Source organism: Capricornis sumatraensis, chromosome 1 (genome assembly GCF_032405125.1).
Source record: "Capricornis sumatraensis isolate serow.1 chromosome 1, serow.2, whole genome shotgun sequence".
In the NCBI taxonomy this organism is placed as follows: Eukaryota; Metazoa; Chordata; class Mammalia; order Artiodactyla; family Bovidae; genus Capricornis; species Capricornis sumatraensis.
In genome coordinates, this window is record NC_091069.1 from 178,526,181 (window position 1) to 178,539,598 (window position 13,418).

Genomic DNA, 13,418 nt, shown 5'->3' on the forward strand with positions numbered 1-13,418 from the left:
CTTTTGGACTGTGGTGTTGGAGAAGACTCTTGAGAGTCCCTTGGACTGCAAGGACATCAAACTAGTCAATCCTAAAGGAAATCAGTCCTGAATATTCTTTGGAAGGACAGAAGCTGAAGTTTCAATATTTTGGCCACCTGATGCAAAGAACTGACTCATTGGAAAAGACCCTGATACTGGGCAAGACTGAAGGCAGGAGGAGAAGGGGACGACGGAGGATGAGATGGTTGGATAGCATCTCTGAGTGGATGGACATGAGTTTGAACAAGCTTCCAGAGTTCGTGATGGGCAGGAAGGCCTGGCGTGCTACGGTCCATGGTGTGGCAAAGAGTTGGAGACAACTGAGCGACTGAACTGAACTGATGAATCCTTGGAATCTAAGAATCAGAGGTATGGGACTGGGGGTTATTTTAAGGATCAGATGATGAATATCTTACAGCGGCTCCTAGAAAAGTCGTGTATCAGGGGGTAGGTGTTGCAAGTTGGAGTAAATGAGCCTGTATTCTCAGAACTCTCTCATCTTAAAACTGGCAAAGGCTACTGAGAGAAAGGCGTCAGTAAGGAGGAATGTGTTCTGTGGTTTTCAAAGCGGTTCCTCTACACAGAAAGCCCTGCCTTACATACCTGTCTAAATCCTTCTGATCTTTCCATGCCCACCCCGAATGCCAGCTCCTTCAGAAAGCAGTCTCTGGTTATATGAAAATATAAACATGGCAGATACTTTCAAATCGTTAAGTGATGAAGCCAGTAAGTGATAGGTGGACTTTATCATTAAAGTTATCCGCGCTCCTTTCCTGGCCTCAGTTTCTGTAAACTGAAAGGAAGAGGTGGCTAAGCCTATCTCTTCCTTTTATAATCTCGACTCTTTTAACCTTTTCAGATTTCTGCCAGAACTGCCGTGAAAAGCAACTCTTCTTCCTTAGACCTGCAGGCGGCGGCTCCTCCGCGTTGGCAGCTCAACAGGGCGGGGCTGGAGAAGCAGGAGAGGAGGAGGGGGGCTCTAGGGGAAGCGCGGCGCGCAGCCACGTGACTTCCTTCCCAAGGAGCCTCAGCTGCAGGCCTCCCAGCAACCAATGCGTCCCGCCTAACGACGCTCGTGCATCCTGGTTGGCCTTCGGGAATGCTTGTGGCAAGGCGGCTCCCACGGTCGCGCTGCTTATTGGCTCGCTCTACCGTCGCTCAAGCGCGTTGCCCGAGCGCCCGCAGGCGGTGCGGTCGAAAGCCCCTCCCATTGGCCGCTGGGTTTGTGGCTGGCTGGCTGAGGCTGTCAGTCCTGGGCCGTTTCCCCGAGGCAGGCGCTCTGCTGGGGGCGGGAGGAAGAGGGGCCGGACTGGGGCCTGACTAGCAGTCGCTGCCGCCACGGTCTTCGGGGCTGCTATGACCAGTGGACGACGCGCCCTCCGCAGCTCCGCGCAGCGCTAGTCGCGGCCGTGCGCCCGCCGTAGCCGTCTGCGTCCCCAGCTCAGCCGCTCCCGCGGCTCCCTCGGCTCTTCCAGTACCCCTTGCGAGGCGAGGCAGAGGCAGGATGAAGATGACGGTGGATTTCGAGGAGTGTCTGAAAGACTCGCCCCGTTTCAGGTAACTGGCGCAGCCGCCCGGCTCTGGGCCGGCGTCACCCGGAGCTAGCTCCTCCGGCGGTGGGGGCGTGAAAGCCGGCGGTAGAACGCGCGGGGGGCCCCGCAGTCCGCGCCCTCCGACGGGGCGTGCGGCCGTTGCTGTGGCTCCCGACCCGGAGAGGGCTCGACAGCCCCGACTAGCCCTTCGTGAGGGGCGAGGCTGGGCCAGGAGGGGGACGTCGCCTCCTTTTGCCCCTTCCTCGGCCTCTGCCCAGGGCGGAGCGCCCAAGAGGCTGGGCGCACCCGTTTCGAGGAACTGGGGTGCAGCCGCGTCCCCGACGACTCGTGCCCTTTGCGGGCGCGCGCTCTCCCCTTCCTCTGGCCGCTCGTCCTTTCCCCTCCCTTCCGCTCCTCCTTCGTTTCCACCCCCACACCAGCCCCTCTTTGAGGGCGCTTGCAGGGCACCCTCCTGCAGTTCACTTAGTTCCTCTTCGCGCTTTTCCGCTCCCCCTACCCCTAGGAAGAAGGACTGGGGGCCAAACTGGGACATCGATTTCTGATGCTGGCTTGTTCCCGGCCAGGGGGGTTTCTAGCGCTGACGGTTGATTTGTACGGTAGTCGGGGTGGGAGTGTTTGACCAGCCTTATTCTATCCACTGTGGTCCTAGACTCAGGCTTTTCTTTCCACCTAAGCTCTTTGAAGGGGGCACCGCTGTCGAGAGTACCGGGCTGAGGGGTGAGGAGTAGGAGAAACAGTGCATTTCTGTTTTGAGAACGGAAGTAGGAGGGCCCCGAAGATTGCATTTCTGTTCCTCTTCCAGCAGCGTCGGCCCGGGAGGGCCCCGTTCACCGTCGGATGCTCCCAGTGGATCTGTCACATAAACTGACTTGGTGGCACTCCGATGCACAAGGGCTGGCCTTCCTCCCTGGAGAGCCGGCAACCCCGAGGGTGTCCAGAGCCCGGGCTCTTTCGGTTAGGAGCATCTTAGAAAACTCTTGAATTGTTTTGAAGAATGAGGTTTTGCTAGGTTGTGTTTTACACTGCATATAATAGGGCTGTCCTTAGGCCTTAAAAATAAGGCCTTCAAAACTTCCGTTAGAACAGTGACATGTCTTGAAAGCGTCTCCTGACCATTGATGCCCGCTGATCTTTAGGGCAATCCTGGGTTGTAAATTCCTGCATCCTCTCCCTTGGAACGAACTGTTCTCATCTTTATCACTGTTAATTTGATTTGCCCCCGCCCCCCACACTTTTTTTTTTTTTTTTTACCCCAGTGAAAAGCAAAGTATTGTAAAACTTAATGAACTCCTACTTCTAAGACAATGTCCTTTGGTTTTTATTTTTTGGTGTTAATTTTATTTGGAACTTAGGGCTATTGCTTGTAAAAAGGTACACATGGTGGGTTGGAGAGAAGAATGTTGTTGGTATTAGTTTTTAAAACTTTTATATTTTGCGTGATTTGACAGACTCAGGAGGTACAAATGGATAGTTTACGACAGCTTTGCAAGTTAGATTTCAGGACTGTGTGGCAATGGAAGTAATTTTTAAAGTGTACCTTAAAAAGTTCTATTTTTTGGTGGAATTTTTATTAATGTGACCCAGCTATTACTGAGTAATGATGTAGTCACAGCTTTTTTTTTTTTTTTTTTTTTTGTCTAGGGAATGTGACTTTGTGCTCAGTTTGTTTTGCATTTTAAGTTTCATTTAAAAAAGTTGAGAAAAGTTATTTGAGAATGCTTCTAGGTACTGCTTTTGGTCATAAACCATGCTCTGTCTTTGTTTTTGTGTCTTTTGTTTTTGTATGGAATATTGTAGTAAGCGTTTGTTAACCTTTAGTATAATATCTATTCTATATTAATTAAGACATTAGGGATTTTCAAGAGTTGTTTCCAGTATTCCAATTACTCTTGGCTGCAAATTGGGAAGAGAAACCAAGATTCACAGAAGTCTAATATATTGTATACGTTTGTGAGACTAGATCAGATTTGCCAGGAAATAAAAGTCTCATCATATATATTCCTAATTATAACTCCATTACTGTGTAGGTTTCTATAGCATTTGAAAATAATATTTCAGAGGTCTTCATTCACATGCTTATGTATAAGAGAAACTTTCAAGAGCATTGCGTACTTTGAGTGATATTTTGAAGTATTTGTATCAGAAAATTTGTGATGGCTGGGGACAGCAAGGCAGCTGTACTATTTATTCCTCGTAGTGTCCTGATCTGTTATGCTGTTTTAAAACTAATTCCTATTTTTATTATCCTTCACAAATGAATTTGTGGCATTTAAGTCTGGCATGTGGACATAACTGTCTTGAATGTTGTAGAATCAATGTAAATGGCAGCTCATGCTGAAGAAAATTTTCACCGCTGGTCAAGCTTTAAACATTAATTTTCCTGTTAAATTGATACGGAAAACAGGAGGAAAGCTGGTTGAAATAGGGAGAGAAGGATATTGCAGTTGCAACATTGTTTTTAGTAATTTGAATAAAGTCTGTGGTTACATTTTACATTCCTGTGAACATTTTGTTTTGTTTTTAGATTGGAAGGGAGATTTCTTTGCGTAATTTTGGGTTCTTTTAGTTTTTTAAAAGCCACTCCAAAGGTCAGAATCTTGTTCATTTAAATTCTACAGGAAAGTGGATGCATCTAAGTATACTTTTTAAAAGTATGTCAAAAAAATAAAGTGGAAATTAACCATTTTGACTGTCGAAGAACTTTGAACTTGTTTGGGCCTGCCCTAAATTGTATGTGTAAGTGTGCTTTAAAATTTTATAAAAATTTTATAAGAATTGTGCTTTTTCTTTATATAAACATATGGTTCACTCAGGAAGTGAATATTTTGTTTGAAATAAAGAGTCAAATTAATTAGTGGTTTTTGAATTGTGGAAAGAAAAGAAAGAAAGATAGCACTAAGTCGTGTCTGACTCTTGCGATCCAGTGAGCTGTGGCCTGCCAGGTTCCTATGTCCATGGGATTCTCTGGGCAGTCCACTGGAGTGGATCACCATTTCCTTCTCCAGGGGAACTTACTGACCCAGGAATTGAACCCAGGTCTCCTGCATTGCAGGCAGTTGCTTTACTGACTGAGCTACATGGGAAGCTTTGAACTGTGGAAGATTTGCTCTAATTTATTGCCCAAATATAAAAATATTGCATCTTTATATGGAACATTTATTGTTTATCCTTAACAGTGTTTATTTTGCACCATTCTGAGGATTTTTTGTTTGATTCTGTTTCAGATATAATCCATGTTCAGTAACTTAGGATAAAAATCTTAAAAAGATGTTTTAGGGTGAAAGGTTTGAATGGCTGAAAGACATCACACATGTGTGTATGCATGTGCATATTCTATTTTGCTATTAAGCAAGTGCCAGTCTTGACTGATATGCTACTTATCCTTCCATATTTAGAACAAATAGACTCTTAATAATTGATAATTTACACATGGAAAATATAGTGGGCAAGAGATGAAGCAAAATGTGTTATTTCAGAAATGGAAGAATGGCATTATAAAGTAGTTTTATTGTGAACCAAAATATAGGAATCCAGCTATTCCTCATTGCAGCTTCTAATTCTTCATTTAATGTAGTATCAGCTTCAGTTGAAATAAGGGAGAACAAGCTCTTACAACATGGCCAGATCTCATACTCTAGTATGCTTTTATAACTACCATCTCATTTAATGTTAAAATGTTAATATTATGGTGGGGAATTATAATTTTTGTTTTTAAAGTGTTTAAAAAGATGCCAAACTGGATATTTTGAGAAGTTAAATTGACTTTCTTAATGGTGGACTTTCAAGTGGTGGACTTGGAAGTGAATTCACTCTTTTACTCTGTCTTTCAAGCTACAGGCTCTGTTACATTAATTAAATTTGTGTTAATTGTATGTATGATGTCTTTTATTACACAGATATTTAAAAACTGGCTTTCATGTATTGCCTAGAAAAGTGTTCCCATTCCCATTATTATAGGATATGTTCCATTTATAGCAATTTTTAGTTTCATATAATGCAGCTAGATTTAGTTCTGCGTGTGAGGGATAATCCTGTTTTATTTTCATCCTAATGGAGGCCCTTGTCCAGATACCTTTTACTGAATAATCCATCTTTAACCATTGCTTTAAAATTATACACATATGTGCATATACATACATGTATATGAACATGGGTCTTTTTCTGGATTCTACTCTTTTCTACCAAAGTAATTGTCTGTTCTTCTGCAAATACTGTTAATATATTAGCTGTAACATTTTATAGTTTGTTATGATATCTGGTGGGTCAACTTTTCCTTTATTACTGTTTTTTCAAAAAATATAATGGCTATTCTTGAATATTTTGTCTTTATAATATTCTAGCTGCCTTAATATCAGAATATGGTATGTCTTTCTATGTATTTTGGCCTTATATATTTAAAACTTTTTATTATGTGAAATTTCAATAATGATCCAGCTACATGCTGTTTATTAGAGAATTACCTTAGATTGAAGGATACAAATATTAATAGGTTGAAAGTGAAAGGATAGAAAAAGATAAATGATGCAAGCAATACCCACAAGAGAGCCGGAGTGGCTATATATAAGTAGACTTTATGATAAAAATTACTAAAGATAAAGGATATTTTATAATGATAAAAGGGTCAATCCATCAGGAAGACATATAAACATGTACACTTAGCAGAGCCTCAAAATACAGGACAGAGAAGGAAACGGCGACTCATGCCGGTACTCTTGCCTGGAAAATCCCCTGGATGGAGGAGCCTGGTGGGCTGCAGTCCATGGGGTTGCTAAGGGTTGGACATGACTGAGCCACTTCACTTTCACTTTTCGCTTTCATGCATTGGAGAAGGAAATGGCAACACACTCCAGTGTTCTTGCTTGGAGAATCCCAGGGATGGGGGAGCCTGGTGGGCTGCTGTCTATGGGGTCACACAGAGTCGGACACGACTGAAGTGGCTTAGCAGCAGCGGCAGCAGCAGCAAAATACAGGAAGCAAAAAATGATGGAAGTTAAGGGAGAAATAGAAAATTCAATGATAATAGGGACATAATACTTTCAATAATGGGTAGAACAGCTAGGCAAATGGTCAACAGGCAGATATGAGATGTGAACAATACTATATATCAAAAAAAGATTTAATAGATATCTATAGAATATTTCAGACTTCATATTCTTCTCCAGTACACATGAAAACATTTTGTATAAATAAATTAAGCCACTAAACAGGCTTCAACAAATTTAGAAGGTTTGAAATCATGCGAAATAAATTCTTTGGCCACAATGGAATGAAATTAGAAGTAAGTAAAAGAAGGAAATCTGAAAAATTCAAAATTTGAAAAAACCGAGCAACACACTCTTAAATAACTGGTGGATCAAAGAAGAAATCACAAGGAAATAAAGTATTTTCAGACAAATGAAAACAGAAACACAACATACCAAACTCATGGGCGCAGCTAAAGCAGTCCTGACAAACACCTATATTAAAAAGAAGAAAGATCTCAAATCAGTGATCTAACCTTTCATCTTAAGAAACTAGAGCAAACTAATCTCAGAGCACGGAAGGGGAGGAAGTAAAGAAGACTAGAACAGAAATAAATGAAAATTGATACTAAAACAACCATAGAGGAAATCAGTGAAACCAGAAGTTGGTTATTAGTAAGGATCAACAAAGCTGACAAGCCTGTAGCTAGACCAAGATACTGAGAGTGAAAGTCGTTCAGTCGTGTCTGACTCTTTGCGACCCCGTGGACAATACAGTCCATGGAATTCTCCAGGCCAGAATACTAGAGTGGGTAGCCTTTCCCTTCTCCAGGGCATTTTCCCAACTCAGGGATCGAACCCAGGTCTCTGACATTGCAGGTGGATTCTTTACCAGCTGAGCCACAAAGGAAGTCTGTTATTCAGAAAATAAATTACTTAAAGTAGATGAAGTGGGTGTATATATGTTCCTCAGTTTAGTCACTCAGTCGTGTCTGACTCTTTGTGACTCCATGGACTGCAGCACGCTAGGCCTCCCTGCCCATTATCAACTCCTAGAGTTTACTCAAACTCATGTCCATTGAGTTGGTGATGCCATCCAACTGTCTCATCCTCTGTCATCCCCTTCTCCTCCCGCCTTCAGTCTTGCCCCCAGCATCAGGGTCTTTTCCAATGAGTCAGCTCTTTGCATCAGGGGGCCAAAGTATTGGCGTTTCAGCTTCAAGCATCAGTCCTTCCAAATCATTCAGGACTGATTTCCTTTAAGATGAACTGGTTAGATCTCCTTACGTCCAAGGGACTCTCTGAAGAGTCTTCTCTTAAATCACAGTTCAAAAGCATCAATTCTTCAGTGCTCAGCTTTCTTTATAGTCCAACTCTCACATCCATACATGACTACTGGAAAAACCATAGCTTTGACTAGACGGACCTTTGTTGGCAAAGTAATGTCTCTGCTTTTTAATAAGCTGTATAGGTTGGTTATAACTTTTCTTCCAAGGAGCAAGTGTCTTTTAATTTCATGGCTGCAATCACCATCTGCAGTGATTTTGGAGCCCCCAAAAGTAAAGTCTGTCACTGTTTCCATTGTTTTCCCCATCTATTTGCCATGAAGTGATGGGACCAGATGCCATGATCTTAGTTTTCTGAATGTTGAGTTTTAAAGCCAACTTATTCACTCTCCTCTTTCACTTTCATCAAGAGGCTCTTTACTTCTTCTTTGCTTTCTGCCATAAAGGTGGTGTCATCTGTAGTCTAAGGTTATTGATATTTCTCCCTGCAATCTTGCTTCCAGCTTGTGCCTCATCCAGCCCAGCGATTTTCATGATGTACTCTGCATATAAATTAAATAAGCAGGGTGACAATATACTGCCTTGATGTACTCCTTCCTCAATTTGGAAACAGTCTGTTGTTCCATGTCCAGTTCTAACTGACCTGCATACAGATTTCTCAGGAGGTGGGTCAGGTGGTCTGGTATTCCCATCTCTTTTTCCACAGTTTGTGGTGATCCACACAGTCTAAAGCTTTGGCATAGTCAATAAAGCAGAAAGAGATATTTTTGTGGAACTCTCTTGCTTTTTGATGATCCGACGGATGTTGGCAGCTTGACCTCTAGTTCCTCTACCTTTTCTAAAACTAGCTTGAACATCTGGAAGTTCACAGTTCACGTGTTGTTGAAGCCTGGCTTGGAAAATTTTGAGCATTACTTTGCTAGCATGTGAGATGAGTGCAATTGTGCGGTATTTTGAGCATTCTTTGGCATTGCCTTTCTTTGGGATTGGGATGAAAACTGACCTTTTCCAGTCCTGTGGCTACTGCTGAGTTTTCCAATTTTGCTGGCAATTAAGTGCAGCACTTTCACAGCATCATCTTTTAGGATTTGAAATAGCTCAGTTGGTGTTCCATCACCTCCACTAGCTTTGTTCTTAGTGATGCTTCTTCCTAAGGCCCACTTGACTTTGTATTCCAGGATGTCTGGCTCTAGGTGAGTGATCACACCTTCATGATTATCTGTGTTGTAGAATGACACAAACTACTGAAATGACTCAAGAAGAGATTGAAAATCTAAGTGGACATAAGAGATTGAATTAGTAATTAAAAAACTTCCTCAAAAGGAAAACCCAGACCAAGATGGCTTCACTGATGAATTCTGTCAAATATTTAAAGATGAATTAACAACAATCCTTCATAAACTCTTCCAAGAAGTAGAAGAGGAAGTGTTGCTTCCCAGCTGATTCTCTGAGTCCAGTATTACCCTGCTACCAGAGCTAAAGATATGTTAAGAAAACAAAGATATAAGAAAACTACAGACCAATATCTGTTATGAATACAGGTACAAAAACCATCAGTAAAATATTAGCAAACCAAATATAACAATATATAGAAAGGCTTTTACACCGTGACCAAGTGGGACTTATTGCAGGAGTGCAAAAATCAATGTAATAAACAATAGAACAAAGGATAAATACCATGTAATCATCTTAATAGATGCAGGGAAAGTATTTGACTAAATAAAACCCATGCTTTTGGTGAAAATGCTCAATAAATTAGGAATAGAAAGCTTCCTCAGCCAGGTAAAGGACAGCTCTAAAACACTGTGAGCTAACATCTTATTTAATGGTGAGAAAGTTTTTCTCTAAGGTCAAGAAAAAGGTTCTTCTTCATACTTCTGTTCAGCAGTGTAGTGGAGCATGTAGCCAGAGCAGCTAGGTGAGAAAGAAGAATACAGGAAATAATATAAGGAAAAAAGAAGTAAATTCATCTCTACTAAAAAGTAGATTAGAGTATATACACTTGTGTCATGATATCCATGGGAATTGGTTCCAGGACCCCTGCAGATACAAAAATCTGTAGATGTTTAAGATCCTTGCAAAAAATGGTGTAGTATAGTCAACCATCTGTATCTGTGGGTTCTGCATCCAAGAATATGGAGGGCTGACTGTATCTTGTATGTAGAAAATCTTAAGGAATGCACTCAAATCAAATAGAACTGTTAAGTTCACAAGGCCACAGAATACTAGACCAGTGTCAGGATTATACCACAGCTTATGTATTCTCCTATCAGAGGACATCTTGGTTGCTTTCATGTTTTGGAAGTTATGAATAAAGCTGGTATTATATTTATATAAAGGTTTTTGTGTGGACATAAATTTTCCTCTCATTTGGATAAGTACCGAGGAGACAATTGCTGGACTGTATGAAAAGTGTTGTAAGAATATGTTTAGTATTTCAAGAAACTTCCAAACTGCCTTCCAGAGTGGCTGTGCCGGATACTTTATCAAGAACAGTGACTGAGAGTTCCTATTTCTCTACCTCCTCACCAGCATTTGGTGATGTTGTATTCTGAAGTTTGGGCATTCTAATAGGCATATAGTAGTATCTCATTTTAATTTGCATTTCTCGGATTGTGTATGATGTATAGCTTCTTTTCATATGCTTATTTGCCATCTGTGTTTCTTCTTTGTCAAGATGTCTTTTAAGCTCTTTGAACCATTTTTTAATTGAATTGTTTATTTTCTTTTTTCTTCTTTTGGCTGCTTGTGGGATCTTAGTACCCCAATGAGGGAACCAACTCACATCCCCTGGAGTGCCAGGAACGTCCTGATGTGTTAGTTTTCGTACTGGGTTTTAAGAGTCCTTCACATGTTTTGAATAACAGTCCTTTATTTGATACGTAGTTTGGAAATTTTTCCCCAGTCTGCAGCTTGTCTTCGTTTCCTTGATCACCTTTATTTTTGATGTGGAAATTCCCTCCATCATTCCTGTATTGGGTTTGCTTTGCTTGATTTTCATGTTGTTGTCTTTCCTATTTGCTTATTTTGGCAGAGTGCCATTTCCACTACCCTCCCTCAGAAAGGTGCATTTTTGTTTGTTTGTTTGTTTTAGACTTTACCTGTCTGAAAATGTATGTAGGATTGTAGACTGAAACCATCTCTCAGAATTTGAAGGCATTGCACCACTGTCTTCTGGTTTTCAGTGTTGCTGTGGATTTTTGTTGTTGTTTCTGATGTTTTTTTAGATTTTTTTCTTTACTTCTGATATTCTGAAATTTCATAATGATATGCCTTTAGGTGGGTATTTTTTATTTATTGTCTTGGATACTTCCTCTCAATCTGAAAACTCATGTGTTTTAGTTCTGAGGAATCATATTATTTCTTTGATAATTTCTTTTCCTCTTTTTTTATCTTTTATTCTTGTATTCATATTTTGAATAAATTCTTTTTCTCCCATTTCCTATTTATCTTTTTGTTCTGAATGATGTATCCAAAGTATTTCCTAATCTTAGTTTTCAAAAATTCTTTGTTGTTCTGAATATATTTATGTATATGTATGTATCTGTGTGTGTGTGTGTATATATATATATGAAAGTGAAAGTGAAGTTGCTCAGTTGTGTCTGACTCTTCGCAACCCCATGGACTGTAGCCCACCAGGCTCCTCTAGCCATGGAATTTTCTAGGCAAGAGTACTAGAGTGGATTGCCCTTTCTTTCTCCAGTAGATATATATATATGTATGTATATGTTTTCACATCAACCTGTTCTTCAAGGGGCTTTCCAGGTGGCCCAGTGGTAAAGAATCCTCTTGCCAAATCAGGAGACGTGGGTTTGATCCCTGGGTCAGGAAGATCCCTGGAGAAGGAAATGGCCACCTACTCTAGCATTCTTGCCTAGGAAATCCCATGGACACAGGACCCTGGTGGGCTACAGTTCATGGGTCACAAAGAGTTAGACAAACTTACTACTAAACAACAACACATTTTTCAAGAGCTTTCCTTATACATCTGAATAAATTAGTCATAGTGAACAGATTTTTCTTTCTCTGAATTATCTTCCTCTAAAGTTTTGATTTGTTGTTGTTTGTTTGTTTTGATCTTCTTTTAGAAACTTTCTGTTGATCTTTGGCTCTCTGTTTACATCAAAGAGACACTTAAACAGTCCCTGGAAGAATACTGTATTTTGTTATGGGTTGTCTAGTGAGTTTTACTACAGGGTAGTATTTTCATTGGGACCACTTCAAATGTCAGCATTTTTAGGACTTTTCTTATTTATCTTAAAGAGCCATCTTCTGCCTGGTAGATAGAATGTAAGAGCTGAATTTCAGGAAACTAGCTAGGAATATTCTTAATGAGATGGGAATACTAGACCACATTACCTGCCTCCTGAGAAACCTGTGTGAAGGTCAGGAGCAACAGTTAGAATTGAATATGGAACAACGGACTGGTTCAAAATTGGGAAAGGAGTACGTCAAGGCTGTGTATTGTCACCCTGATTATTTAACTTATATGCAGAATAGATAGTGATAGTGATAGTGAAGTCTCTCGGTTGTGTCCGACTCTTTGCGACCCCATGGACTGTAGCCTACCAGACTTCCTTCCATGGAATTTTCCAGGCAAGAGTACTGGAGTGGGTTGCCATTTCCTTCTCCAGGAGATCTTCCCGACCCAGGGATTGAACCCAGGTCTCCCACATTGTAGGCAAACGCTTTACCATCTGAGCCACCAGGGAATATATTATGTGAAATGCTAGGCTGGATGAATCACAAGCTGGAATCAAGATTGCCCGGAGAAATATCAACAGCCTTAGATATGCAGATTATACCACTTTAGTGGCAGAAAGTGAAGAGGAACTAAAGAGTCTCTTGATGAAGCTGAAAGAGGAGAGTGAAAAAGGTGGCTTAAAACTCAGCATTCAAAAAATGAAGATTGTGGCATTTGGTCCTGTTGCTTTATGGCAAATAGATAGGGAAAATGTGGAAACAGTGTCAGATTTCATTTTCTTGGCTTCTGAAATCAATGCGGATGGTGACTGCAGCCGTGAAATTAAGACACTTGCTCCTTGGAAGAGTAGCTATGACAAACTTAGCATATAAAAAGCAGAGACATCACTTTACTGACAAAGGTCCATATAGTCAAAGATATGTTTTATCCAGTAGTCATATATGGATGTGAGAGCTGGACCATAAAGAAAGCTGAATGTCCAAGAATTGATGCTTTTGAACGGTGGTGCTGGCGAAGACTCTTGAGAGTCCGTTGGATAGCAGGGAGGTCAAATCAGTCCATCCTAAAGGAAAGCAACCCTGAATATTCATTTGATGGGCTGATGCTGAAGCTCCAATACTTGGGCCACCTGATGCAAGAGTTGGCTCACTGGAAAAGACCCTGATGCTGGAAAAGATTGAGGGCAAGAGGAGAAGGGGGGACAGAAGATGAGATGGTTGGATGGCATCACTGACTCAGTGGACGTGAGTTTAAGCATACTCTGGGAGATAGTAAAGGACAGGGAAACCTGGCGTGCTGCAGTTCATGGGGTTGCAAAGCATTGGACTTGCCTTAGTGACTGAACAACAGTAACACCAAGCTACAGAAGGGGCAGGAGAAGGCTTGTGGGGTA

At 41.3% G+C, this 13,418-nt stretch overlaps 1 protein-coding gene across 1 annotated transcript in view; it reads left to right on the forward strand.

Annotated features, from left to right (window-relative positions):
* Nucleotides 1-2,457: 2,457 nt before the first annotated feature.
* ACAP2 (ArfGAP with coiled-coil, ankyrin repeat and PH domains 2) overlaps nt 2,458-13,418 on the forward strand; it is a 164,457-nt gene continuing 153,496 nt past the window's right edge. Inside the window, exon 1 of the mRNA XM_068968577.1 lies at nt 2,458-2,528. Within this exon, the coding sequence (XP_068824678.1) occupies nt 2,458-2,528 (71 nt within the window). The remainder of the gene's footprint in view (nt 2,529-13,418) is intronic.